Here is a 13908-nt window from a genome sequence, read left to right as displayed (position 1 = left end):
ACCGGAGAGAGAGAGAGAGAGAGAGAGAGAGAGAGAGAGAGAGAGAGAGAGAGAGAGAGAGAGAGAGAGAGAGAGACTGTGCACTCTCTAGACCGCTACACAAACTTGTATATTGTATAATATACTCCTAACAGTTGATTTGATGTAACTTCATCACAAACAGGAGCAAGTAACGTCTGGAATATAGATCAATATTAAAGGTGGATATATTATTCATGTGCATTCTTGCTCACAATATGTAGAGTCTACATATTGTACAGTTGTACATTGTGGACTATAGATGTATTTTCTGCATGAATAAAACTCATTTCACACTTGTGAAGTGGAACACACACAGAACACAATCATTCAGAAGGATGCATTTGCAAAGTGAACACACTGTCGTCCTTTAAAAAATACAAAGACAACTATAGGTTACTACAATAAGTGCACTGCAGCAGTTAGAGATGAGGTTCACTTGGCTCTCTAAACATGGCCTAAAAAGTACCAGAATCATGCTTCATTTAGTCAGTTGTTATTTAAATATTCATCTCCCCCATCTCATGACCTAAAAATGAACAAAGCCCCCACTGTTCAAGAATGTGTGGAAAAAACTATCAGGACCCTCACTCTTTCAATGAAAATCTTCCTTGCTTATAATGATGATGATGATTGTTGTCATTACAGTTATTTTCGATCGCATAAACACTCAAATCAAAATTATTACACAATTATCAAAACCCTCTCAAGGAGTAAAACATGGGACCAGATCTGCACCACTATAAGCACAATGTCAGCTTCACACTTTTTGCAAAAAAATACACACAGTGATCTGCAAAACATTAAACGCACTTGTATACATTAGACGAAGAAGTATATCAAGATGTCACTTCCTTGCAATTCTAAAGCACTGCCTGTCAAATGACTACCCCTATGGGCCAATTGGTTCAACACAGCCATCAGGTGATTTAATACAAGATTGCTTAATTGTAGACACACCAATCAGGTTTAAGCACTATACAAATGGATCAGCTGAGTTCACCTGTTTTCAACCAAAATGGAGCTTGTGCTCAAGAAGAAGAAGAGTGAGGGTGAGAGGGGGAATCCACGGAGGAGGAGGAGGCTGCGGCTGCAGCATGAGTATGTGGAGGTATGTATTGTTCAATTTAGCACTGTGATGCGGCATACTGCACATGTAACCTTTATAATGTAAACGTACTGTATACCAGACCTATGCTGAACTACACTCTTGTATTTCACTCGATTTCAGAGAGTTTTACAGATGGATGCTGAGGAAATCCTGCTTTATTACATTTACATAGATGAGGCAGGGTTCAACCTGATAAAAGCAAGAAGGAGAGGCAGAAATATCATTGGCTATGGGGCTATAATCAATATCCCAAAGGCAACTTGGGGGTAACGTCACCCTTTTGCTGCACAGAATGAGGTCCTTCTTCGTCACGACAACATGGGCCCTTACAACACACCTCATATTCTCACAGTTTTGGACCGATTGCACAACAATGTCACAGCAGTTAACCACATGCACCAGATGCAATACATAGAACTGGTTTCAGCACCAATCCACAGTTTACAGTACTATACCTTCCACCATACTCTCCATCTCTAAACCCAATCAAAGAGTTTTTCTCTGCATGGCATTGGAGGGTTTACGATCTCTGGCCCCAGGCTCAGGTACCCCTCATTGAAACCTGTACTGGGTACAGAATTTTCTGTTTGTCTGATATTTGCTGAGCTTACAGTGTTATGCACACTCCTGTAGTAGCATGACAACTGGGACATGTTTTGTTGTGATTCTCCATGTTGACATGTTGACTGATTTGGGTATACGGAGAGAAATAGATTATATTGTCATCATTCTGCAGCATCGGTCTTGTGTAATGTTTGGTGAATTCATTATATATTTGCCCTTTCTCTGTGTACTTCACTTACAGTTCTCTAATCACTGAGAAGTTTGTGTAACTGGCTCACACAGATCTGAGTCATATGAAACGTGTGTGTTTCATATGGTGATGAATTAATGTATAGTTTGTACAAGAGTGTTTCATTTCGCAAAGGATCTGAGGTGTTCTGCTGATTGAGTGTGTGGTTGGGCTAATAGTGTGTAGTGTTTTGAAACACCGGGCCCTGTTTTGAAAATCGTGCTTAAGCAATCGAGAAAAACTGTATTAATAAAACGATTGCCTTTCAGTTAAGCTGTGAACTTGCAAGAACTCTCCATGAGCTGCCTGTTGCGTGATGTTGTGTGTGGAGGGGTGTCAGCAGTATTATTATTGCTGTATAATGATGTGGCTGATCCATAGACAGTAGCAACCTTGCTCTGCAGCTGGTTGGCTTTCCGTCACAGTGCATGAGCGTGTGCGTGTGTGTTTGTTTGTGTGTGTCTGTGTGTTTGTGTGTTTGTGTTTGTGTGTGTGCGTGAGTTTGTGCCTTCGTGTAACGGTACTGCCAGTGCACACAGAGGTTCACTACGTCAGAGCGCCAAACTCAGCGGATGACCGGTTGGATCAAAGTGCACACAGGAAGCCGCTAGTGCACAACTCGCTCCTCCGTGGTCACCACCGCCCGCCAAAATGCGGCTGTGTAACGGGAAAGCCTTGCGTCCTCTTTGGCTCTCTCCAATCGGCGTCTTATGTTTTTCGATGCTGTGGGTCGCCCCTGTGATGTTACACCCGCAGTGTTTGGATTTTAAGCCTCCCTTCCGACCGCTGAGGGAGCTCGAGTTTTGCGTCATGTATAAGGAGTTTGGTTGCTGTGATTATCAGAAGGACCAGGAGCTGATGGCCAGGTTCTATCAAGTTATGGACCATTTTGATTATTACGGATACGCAAACTGTGCGGGCTTCGTCCTGGAGCTGCTGTGCCAGGTAGGCATGCATGGGCAAAGGTCGCTCTGCTTAGTGCACAACTTCTCCATCGTGCGCCGAAAGCAAAGACAGTGGCCGTTAAATGAGCAAGAGAAAAACACTTTCACACACAAACAGATGAATGCAGTCAGGTGCTCTTGCAGGGAAATGTCACGAGGTTGGCTCTTATTTTCATTGAGAAGCCAAAAGTGAGCTGAATGAAGGTAAAGTTCAGACCCTACTGATTTCCCTTTAACCCAGTCACACACCAATACACACACCCCACAGTGCTACCCACTTATTCTGCAGTTAGATGTCGATCACGTACATTGTAGATAACCGCTGACCAGCACTGTCTAATTAAATTAGATAAAAAAGGTCAAGAGTATCTCATTAAGTAAATTTGTTTTTATTTAGTTTAAAGTTGTCTAGTTGACAACTTGAAATACAGATGTTTGCAGTCTAATGTCGATTATGTGTTTGTGTTTGCCCAAACTTAAATAGAAGAAAAGAAAAATGGACAAAGAAAGCAAAATGCATATTGTTTTGTTTTTGAAAACTAAATAAAAAATAAGTAAAAAAATAGGAGAAAAAACGGAATGACATAGAATGACCTGTATTTAAACATGTACTGCATCCATACCGTTTGTCTGTTTCGTTAGTTTTACAATGACAGAAATCCAATAGAGTTAAATAAATAGTAATAATAAATAATGATTTTAAGAACTTACTAGTGTATTATTATCATGAAGTTATTATGAATGATTAACTGGTTTAACCATCATGCTTCAGGGCATGATGTAGAGTTACTCTACCATTACTGACAATAATCCATAATTCATAATGCTACAAAGTGTTTATTCTATTCAATGCTGCAAATACCCTTATCTTTCTGATGTTGTCCTCTACACTTGACATCTATTGCACTTCTGTCTGTCCTGGGAGAGGGATCCCTCACATGTGGCTCTCTCTGAGGTTTCTACGTTCTTTTTAACCTGTTAAACCTGTTTTTTTTAGTTTTGTCTTGTTGAGGGTTAAAGCCAGAGGGTGTCCTTGTTAAAGCCTTATGAGACAAATTCTGATATGTGAATATGGCCAATACAAATTAAATTTGATTGATTGATTGATAGATGGGGAATAAGGTGTCCCAGAAGCCGCTTTTACAAATATGCCTTGACTACAACTGGACAGTCTGACAATGATTATCCAAAACATGTAGCTAGAGTAGGACTAGGAGCTTTTAGTGGGAGTACTGGCAAGATGGTTTGGATAATTGTGTGTCTAACTTTATGCTACAAAAGCTCAGACACAGCCAAACAATGGGGATCTTTATGAATATAGTGTTATTATGTCCTTATTATGGTGTCATTAACGCTGATATTGGTGAGTGAACTGACAGCAGAGCTTACAGGCTTTAATCAAGTGTTCCCATTTTACATTATTTTACACTGCTGCCAACAGTGTGTGGCCAGGGTCTCTTGTGTTGATAGTTATTTCATTAATATTACATCCCTACAGTTAATAAATATTATAAAAATAATAATTATAATAACTAGGGCAATAAGCAGCACTGTGTGTTCATGTAAATCGAATTAAAATGTAAAACAAGGCTTACTTCCTGTTCCCAGTAGGTGGCGCTATCACTATCACTAGATACAGACTAATAGTCTGTTCAGGTCGGGGCTCTGATCAAGTGTGAGTAATTTGGGGCTGGTTGGACAATGCACAGTGGAGTTATGATAACTTTGTCTCCTTCCTGGGCACCGTCCATGGCTGCCCACTGCGGGTCAAAAGCAGAGCACAATTTCCCATGTGCAGCACACTTGAGCATGTGGGCATGTGTGTGGGACCAATAAAGGATATCCAATAAAGGAATCTGGAATCTGGAATATTGATCTTTGGCTAAGGATCAAACTTTGACGCCACACCACGGTCCCTCCGTGTGACATACACTAAAACTTTAAATATCTTTTAATCTCAATGGAGTTAACATTACACTTCCTGAATAAATTGGTCAAAAACGAATCCATTATGGCCGATTTCCAGATGGTCTAACATATCATCCAGAAGATGGTTTTTTCGTAATGATATGTAACATGTCCCTATTGATTTTTGTACATGTCGGTCAATCGTGGGGCTAGGGCTGCTCTTTAGGGGGGGCTATTCAGCTTTTTTGCCATGCCGATTCCTCAACAAATTATACTGAAGTTACAGCAATTCCATGGGTGACTGTGAGTTGTGAAAATGGAACGCCACGCCACTAACATGGTATTTGACGAAAACTCAGTTTTTGAGGCGAAAAGCCACTAATGTGCTAAGCAAAGCTCTATTGTGCAGAGTCCTTCTCCTCATTGGTTCTAACCCTTCTCTTCCCATATCACTCCTCCACCTCTTCAGGAATGTTCTCCCTATGCAGCTCACCTCTTTGATGCAGAGGACCCGAGCACCCCGGTCCACACCATCCCTGGCCTCTGTCAGGACCACTGCTTCCAGTTTTGGAAAAAGTGCAGCTCTGCCATCCCCTTCCTGTCAGATGACCCACACATAGCCAAAGTCAAAGAAGATCAGGCACTTTTCTGCCAGTATGTTGGGCTAGGCGACGTGGACTACTGCTACCCACACCTCCTCAGCAACCAAAAGCTCACTCAGAATCTGGGTCGAGTTCAGTCAGACTCAGATGGCTGTCTGCAGCTGTGTCTGGAAGAAGTGGCCAATGGTCTGCGGAACCCACTAGCCATGGTCCATGCTAACGACGGCACACATCGTTTTTTTGTGGCAGAACAGGTGGGCTTGGTATGGACTTACCTTCCAGACCGGTCCAAATTGCTGAGGCCATTTTTGAACATTACCAAGGCAGTGTTAACATCATCATGGGAAGGAGACGAGAGAGGCTTTCTAGGACTCACTTTTGACCCCAAGTACAAGTACAATGGAAAGCTGTATGTGTATTACTCAGTGGAGGTGGGTTTTGATGAAAGGATCAGGATCAGTGAGTTCCGTGTATCTGCCAATGACATGAATTTAGTGGATCACACCTCTGAGCGGTGAGTATGTACAGTAGATCCAAGTAAGATAACGGCAATAGGTTTTGAGTCATCTGAAACATTAACAACAATACATGCACCATACAAATTAACTCAAATAGGGAGTCATACCTGGTCATATCTGTCTTGTCCGATGTCCTTTCAGGGTTATTCTGGAGATCGATGAGCCTGCATCCAACCACAATGGAGGGCAACTGCTCTTTGCAGATGATGGTTACTTGTACATTTTCACAGGTGACGGTGGAATGGCAGGAGACCCATTTGGGAAATATGGGAATGCTCAGAACAAGTAAGAAAATATTTGATATTAAGATGAATCTGAAGCTTAATCAATCTAATTATAGCAAATAGACCAAATTATCATGATAAGAGATGATTTTGATGTTTCTGTCATAATAAATACATTTATGTTAATTAATGTTAATTTAGCTCTGCAGGAGCATATTCACATGACATAATTGGTCAGTCATATGTTTTCTATATTTCCACATCTGTTTTAGGTCAGCTCTCTTGGGTAAAGCTCTTCGCATTGATGTGGATGACAATGAGAGAGGCCCATTGTACAGAATCCCTCCAGATAACCCCTTCATACACAAAAGAGGAGCTCGACCTGAGATTTATGCTTATGGTGTCCGGAATATGTGGAGGTGCTCGGTGGACCGGGGTGATCCTCGAACGAAAGAAGGAAAGGGAAGAATCTTCTGTGGGGACGTAGGCCAGAACAAGTTTGAAGAGATTGACATCATAGAGAAAGGGCGGAACTATGGATGGAGAGCTAAAGAGGGCTTCTCCTGCTATGATAAGAAACTGTGTGCCAACAGCTCACTAGGTAAGCATTTCAGTCTTTAATTCTGTTTCGATGGTGGGCTAAGATCACATTCAGACCAAAACCAGGCTCAGATGCCTGAGCTTTTCACTACATACAAGGACCATGCAAGCTCCCTCCACAAATACTGATCAAATAGTCTGCCTTCTCTAGAATTCATTCAATGAACCTATAGGAATTAGCACTTATTATTTATTATAATTATTATTATAAGAGGATATCATCCAATACTATAAAGAGGTACATTTTTACAATAATATTTGTTCATATATCAGTCCTTATCTGCAAGTGCACCGAACCCCTCCCTAAGCTGGACATATCTAGAAACCACAATGCTAATAATACATCACTGCTATTCAGACTAAATCTTGTCAAAGAAATACTCTTCAGTGAGAAATACTCTTCAGATTCAGCTGTAAGGTGTAAAAGCTTGGCATTAAAGCAGGAGGGCAAATCTATTTCAAAACCTAAATTAGACGTCTTTTGTTCTGATACGTCAACTTTAAAAGAAAAGTAGATGAACTGATTTATCTTGACTTAAAAACAACCGGAATGGGACCATTGACCTTTTGGTCACTGGACAACCCGATTAAACAGCATTCCTTTTAAGCCTACCTAGCTGATGAACAACCACAGTGATACCAATAATGACCTTTAGATTTTGTTTAACAGATGATGTCCTGCCTATTTATGCATATTCGCACAAGATGGGAAAATCAGTGACTGGAGGTTACGTATACCGTGGCTGTGAAAACCCCAACCTGAATGGCATGTATATATTTGGAGACTTCATGAGCGGGTAAGATTAATGTGGTAAATATCATATTTTGTTGGCAAAATAATACCAGACTTAATCCTGAAGAGAACTTGTTGTTTGTTAGACACCTCCCTGATCTGCATTTAATGATTTCAGAAATGGCACAAGTCTGTGCAGCAAAGCTTCTATAATCAAAGATTTTGGTAGACATGCCACAGTGAATTCATCCGACAATTATACTGCATGATTACCTTGATCTTTATCAAGTAAAAAGTGCTGGCCAGAGCCAGATGTAGTCTTAAATTTACTGTGAAATACAGCATAAGGAAACTAACACTGTAGGGGCTGTAACATACATGTTGGTTCAATTAATAATTCATATAAAAAAAAAAAAAGATAAATTGTTTCATCTCTTTTTTGTCAATTCCACAAGTGCATTTACTCAGGTTCTGTACCAACAGTAAGTACTGCTGTGACACACCTGCGCTATACTTAATTTTATGCCAATTTATACTTTTACATTTACACAATTCATATACAAATATTTAATTAATACTTTCTTCCATCTGATTACTGGAGTTTGTTTGTAGATTAATATTTCAAATGCCGTACACAAACAAAGTTAGGATGGTGAAAATAGTGAAGCCTATTTCAGGTAGAATTTCAATTTCAGGAGCAGAAATCCCTTATTTTTCTTACCTCTTAGACTCCCACCTCTGCTTATATAAACTAATATAGTTGTAGAAATGCAGGGAGTATTTTTAAATGAATGTGTTCCTGTCCTAGACGTTTGATGAGTCTGCAGGAGGACAGAAACACAGGGCAGTGGAAATACAACGAGATCTGTATGGGGATGGGCCGGACTTGCGCCTTCCCTGGACTCATAAACAACTACCACCAGTACATCATCTCCTTTGCTGAAGATGAAGCAGGTAATGCATGGCACATGCACACAAGTCCAAACCTCTGATACTGAATCTACATTGTTTTTTCTTCACCAGTTGTGACTTGTGTAATGTCCTCTTGATATAATGATGTGTTTTTCTTTCCATTAGGCGAGCTGTACTTCATGTCCACTGGAATACCAAGTGCTACGTCACCTTCAGGAGTCGTTTATAAAGTGGTGGATCCCTCAAGGTGATCAACATAACCATTATATAGTTTCATATTTCACCATCATTAGACAAAGAAATCCTCTGTAATGTGTCATGACCAGTAACTGCTCATTGTGAATTGAGAATGTGCAGTTTTGTCCCTGCTTGTAGGTCATGGATATGTAAGACACGCATCTGTTCATAATTAAACACACTGGCATCTCATTCCACTCAGCAGGCTCAAGGGATATGCAGTATCATGATCACACTTGGCTTGGATGTGATAGTTCTGTCTTTTCTCAGCAGTGGTGAAATAACGTTCTCAAACTTTGTGCTAAATGTTGAGGTCATACTGCCTGTCTCTGGGTTTAGAGAAGGGGGGAAATGAAGCAGTGTTGGCAGCTGTGTGAAAGGTCGGCCGTACTTATTCTCTCCTTCCTAATGTTGCTTCAGACAGCTTTGTTTTTTTTCTGTATTTCTCTCAGCAGCAGATGGTTCATTTACTATAGCTCATTTCAACTGTTCCTCATTTCTGTCTACATAAAGGAAGGCTACTCAAAGTAACAGGGTAAAAAACATTGTATTAGTCCTGCAGCTTGTATCTAAAAGCAACAATACTTCATAAATCTGTTTTTTCTAGACGTGCTCCACCGAGACAGTGTCACTATGACCCTCTACCTGTCAGAGTAAAAAGTCCTCTCATCAAATTTGTTCCGCAGGAATGTGAGTCCATCAACAAAACACCTGACACTGAATTAAAATTTGTTTTTGTTTTGACATTGTTTGTATTCATATTGGGTCTTGTGCATTTCTGTTGTCTCAACATTAGCATTGATTCGAGTTGAGCCATCAAGCGAAAAAATCCAAGAGCCACAACCCACAGAATCACATGACTGGCTCCAAGAGCTCATTGACCATCTAGGTGTACCAGGACCACACCTGGCCACACCTCTACCAACGACCACCAAACCACCCAGACAGTCAAGACGGAAAGGTCGGCGCAGGAAGGACAAATCCAGAGTAGAAACTGCACCAGAGCTCCAGAGTGGAATGGTAAGGCTGGTTGGAGACGAACAAGGTCGCGATGACCGTGGAAGGGTGGAGATCTACATTAACAGGGAGTGGGGCACTGTGTGTGACGACCTATGGACCACCAAGAATGCTGCTGTGGTTTGCCGGCAGCTGGGCTTCCAATACGCTCTGAAAGCAGCCAAGAACTCAGAGTTTGGTGAGGGGACTGATCTGCGGATTCTTCTGGATGATGTTCAGTGTGAAGGGACAGAGTCTAGCCTGCTGGACTGCAAACACGCCGGCGTTGGGACAAATAACTGTGCCCACTATGAAGATGCCGGGGTGATCTGTGGCAACTCAGACTATGTTGTTGAAGTCTAAAAGTATGACTACTAAAAAGTCAGAGCTTATAATGATTAACACTAAACCTATTTTCTTAAAAATCAAGCATCAATTTAACACTGTCATAAAAAACTATTAAGAGGACTTTTCAACTTCCCATAAATGAGCTGTTATTCTTTGATGACACCCAACGCTGTTTATCCAAGCTCTTCCATCACTAATATCGTCTACTTGTTTGCAGAGGCACTTTGCAAATTATACCCAACCGTAAATAAATATAATCAAAAGTTTCTATTAGATTTGAATTTTATATTTTCATGACAGACGTTTATGTTGAATTTGAATCTATGTTTAGCATTGATTTATTACAGTTACATATTAGACAGAGTATGTCGTAATGTGTTGAATGTTCACCACCTATTGAATGCAGTGGCGGTTCTACATGGAATTGTGCCCCGGGCGAGACCCCTTCCGAGCAGCCCCCCCCCCCCCCCCCCCCCCGCCCCCGAAAAACAAAACAATGCACAACACAGTATAAGTTACAAATGCCCCAAAAAATAAAAAAATGAAAGTGAATGCAATATGCTTCCGTATTCTTCTGTTGACTTTTTTTTATTTATCTTGCCTTGAAATAGGCCTTCACTTCTCAAAACATAGTCATGACTTTAATGCGGTATCTAGACCCACATACATAAATCGATTTTGTCCTGTACTGTTAAATGTGAGAATATCAAATTTAATCAAAAGGCTGTTATGTGGGGTGGAACTTCTAGCCCTAGGTCCAACCCTACTCCTTTGATGTGTGGTGCAGGATGATGTGCGCCGCAGGATGATGTGCGGCAAGATGAAGTGCGCTGCACGATGATGTGAGCAGCAGGATGATGTGCGTTGCAGCAGAAGAAGTGAAGCCTGAAACATGCTTCTGCGTTTTCACGGGCCCGTAAGCGCAAGAGCCCTTCCGGGTCCCTTACGTGCTTATGTATCCCTCCTTACGTGCCGACGGGTGTCGACCCCCTTTTCTAAAATTTACGGCAAAGCTCCGCAAGCTCACTCAGCCCGCAAGGCTGTGATTGGTCTGCTCTACATCCCTTCTGGAGCTGCATTTCCGGTTTCATGCCCCATAATACCGGCAGAAATCACGGAAGATTTAGAAGAACGAATATGGACCAAATAGAAGAGCACTTGGCAGAAGATATCCGATAGTATGATCACTTGTATAACCTGTCACTGACTGGCGGATTTGTCCGCCAGAAAAAGGCTACGAGGAGCCGCAGTGGCTATGTAAATAAACAATCGACGAAGAAGAAAGAAGGCGTCTCTAAGGTCGTCTCGACAAAAAGCATTACTCCGCCTAGTGTTCTGGCGCGGAATTGCTTTGTAAGACGCGCAACGGTTGGGGAAGCATGAATGAAAACGAGTCTTGCGCCACAGCGGCGTGAAAAGACGCAGACGCAGTCGCAGAAGCATGTTTCAGGCTTAAGTCGCTCCCAGCCACACATACAAACACACTCACAAGACCACGACGTTGCAATTACAACTTGATTAACATCACAGTCACTGTATCAGCAAACAAACACAACCATGGACAAGTTTCTGATTCGTATAAGTCAGGTACCGATGCGCCAGTTGCGAAAAAGCCAAAGCTTTGCAAATATGACGAGAGCTATTTGCAGTTTGGCTTCACCGTCACTGGCACGACTGAGCAACGTCGTGTGTTTTGTGTTCGGAGTTGCTGGCAAATGACAGCACCTCATGAGTCATTGAGTTCAGTCTCTTCATCGATGCAGAGTCCACATCGTGATGCATCTTAGAATCGAGACATTTCCAGACCTCTAGTGTGGAACGTGGTGAAACTGAACCCTTTCAGGACCCTGAAAAAAAAAGATAAATTATGATAAAGTTGCCAGAGTGTCTCTTTTGGCTCATTTTGCTGGTCCCAAGCCCGGATAAAGGAGGAGTGTTGGACGTAGAGCTAGCAATGCCGCCCCACTTAACAGTGTGGCGCACATGATGTGCGTCAAATGATCCTGCCGCACACATCATCGTGCATCGCACATGATCCTGCAGCGCACATCATCCTGTAAGCGGAGTGGGGGGCGGAGCTCCGGCGCCTGTGCGTATGTGGTGTCCGCGACACACACAACACTGTTCAGGAATACCCTGCAGATAGCGCGGGTTGCAGACCCTGTCTACGGCGATAGAACGATTTGTTTGCTCCCTCGTTAAAGAGATGCGTACGTTAAAACATTGGGCGCGCCACACGGTTTGATAATCACTGCACTACACAGTGGACCCCCCTTGTCTGTTCCATTAGGGAGACCTAGAGGTGAACTGCCCCCCTCGCCCCCTCCCCTTTCTCCCACAGCATCAGGCAGGGGCGCTGCAGTTGCAGGGGGTGCCAATTTGCCAATTCCACACATAGTGATATGAGAGATATTAGAAAACCGCTTCGCGGTCCAGATTACTTTTTTTTTTCTTTTTTTTTTTTAAGTGCTCGTGCCGCCCCTCACTTGACATGAGAAGGTAACGCCCCCGGCGGCTGCCATGCTAGTATGTGATTTTAATAAAAGCTTCAATTCTAGTCTTTACAGATGTTCTCAACTATCACTTTACAGAAGAGAAGTATTGACCATTAAGTCTCATAATAATTCATTAACCGGGGTTAAATATGTTTTTTATGTGGACGAGTTTCAGACGGGCTCCATAGCTCAGTGGTAGAGCACTGGTCTTGTAAACCAGGGGTCGCGAGTTCGATCCTCGCTGGGGCCTTCAGGTTGATCACTATTTATGTTTTCTCTCCGTGTGTTTGTTTGCTTTTGAAAGCCGGCACTCATGTAATACTGAAGGTCAGTACACACGATCATAGTACACCCAGCAAAAAGCTCACCACTGACACCCTGTGGTGCCACACACAACAGTGTCTTTCACAGTGGATCGATGAATGTTGTATACATTTATTTTGTTGAACTGTTTAAATGTTGCACGTTAATTCAAGTCAAAGTATATAGTCAAAAAAATCACCTCAAAGAAACCACAAGTCCCAGATCGTCCATGGATAGAGAATGTGGTGTAAACACCAAGGCAAACACAAAGTCACACATGCCTTTTATCCCATCCACTCAGTGTTTGTTTGAGAAAACTTTCCTCTGTGCACTGAAGGTCATTGATATGCACAGCATCACCTCTCAGGCGCTGGAGCCAGGCTTGAGCCCTTGAGCACCTTGCACCCTGCCAAAAAAGTGGCTTAACCTCTCACCCTGGTTCTCTGTATCCAGCCTGTCAGTCCTGACTCTCCTGATACTGCCACATCTCAAAGGCTTGCTGTTAAATAGCCGGTAGTATTAGTATATATTATCCATTAAATACTTTTCATGGGTTAGGGTTAATTTCTTAAAAACTCAACCTCAACTCAAACACAAATCCAAATAAAATCCTGTCATGTTCCTGACAAAACATCGACTCTCTTGATCACCCTTTACTCTTTTCTGGTCTTTTATTGAATACTGTTACAGATTCAGGCAATTAACTTATTTGTACAGCAGAGGGAGTCCTCAGTATCTTTATTTTGACTGCAAACAAGCAGTGCAGGTGTTTTCAAAGCTCTGCTTACATATTAACCATACAGACACTTTAATGTACGCACTGATGTTGGCAGCTCCGGCTTGGTGTTTTATGCAACATTTAAATTGAAGGAACTTCAAATTACTCTCAATCTAGACTTTTATATTTCTTTGGTGATATTTAAAATGTCCTCGTATTGTGTTTTGCTGATTGTTGATACTTGTGAGTGTTTCTTGACTCATGTGTCTGTTGGAAAATAGATTATTGAAAATAGACATAAGTCTGAAAACTCATGTCAATGAAATATTTCCATTTTATTATTTAAAACATTGGAGAAATTTCTTACAAAACACAGCCTTTTTTTTTCAGGAAATACTTTCGGTTAAAGACCTTTGGTTCAAGCGGCAGATGACAACAGAAAAAGACC

General features: G+C 41.8%; 1 protein-coding gene and 1 non-coding gene across 2 annotated transcripts; both read left to right on the top strand.

Moving 5' to 3' along the window:
• The first annotated feature begins 2500 nt into the window (after positions 1-2500).
• On the top strand, positions 2501-10501 carry hhipl1 (HHIP-like 1). The gene is made up of 9 exons (XM_062397061.1): positions 2501-2867; positions 5244-5890; positions 6036-6179; positions 6391-6719; positions 7389-7515; positions 8260-8405; positions 8529-8610; positions 9208-9290; positions 9397-10501. The coding sequence occupies exons 1-9, from the start codon at positions 2574-2576 to the stop codon at positions 9957-9959; spliced, it is 2415 nt and encodes an 804-aa protein (XP_062253045.1). The 5' UTR covers positions 2501-2573; the 3' UTR covers positions 9960-10501.
• Positions 10502-12617: 2116 nt separating this feature from the next.
• On the top strand, positions 12618-12689 carry trnat-ugu (transfer RNA threonine (anticodon UGU)). Its single transcript has one exon. It is a non-coding gene; the product is annotated as a tRNA-Thr (tRNA).
• Positions 12690-13908: the final 1219 nt, after the last annotated feature.

This window comes from Platichthys flesus, chromosome 10 (assembly GCF_949316205.1).
Source record: "Platichthys flesus chromosome 10, fPlaFle2.1, whole genome shotgun sequence".
In the NCBI taxonomy this organism is placed as follows: Eukaryota; Metazoa; Chordata; class Actinopteri; order Pleuronectiformes; family Pleuronectidae; genus Platichthys; species Platichthys flesus.
Note: the sequence above shows the minus strand (reverse complement) of the source record. Positions and strands in the feature narration are given on the sequence as shown.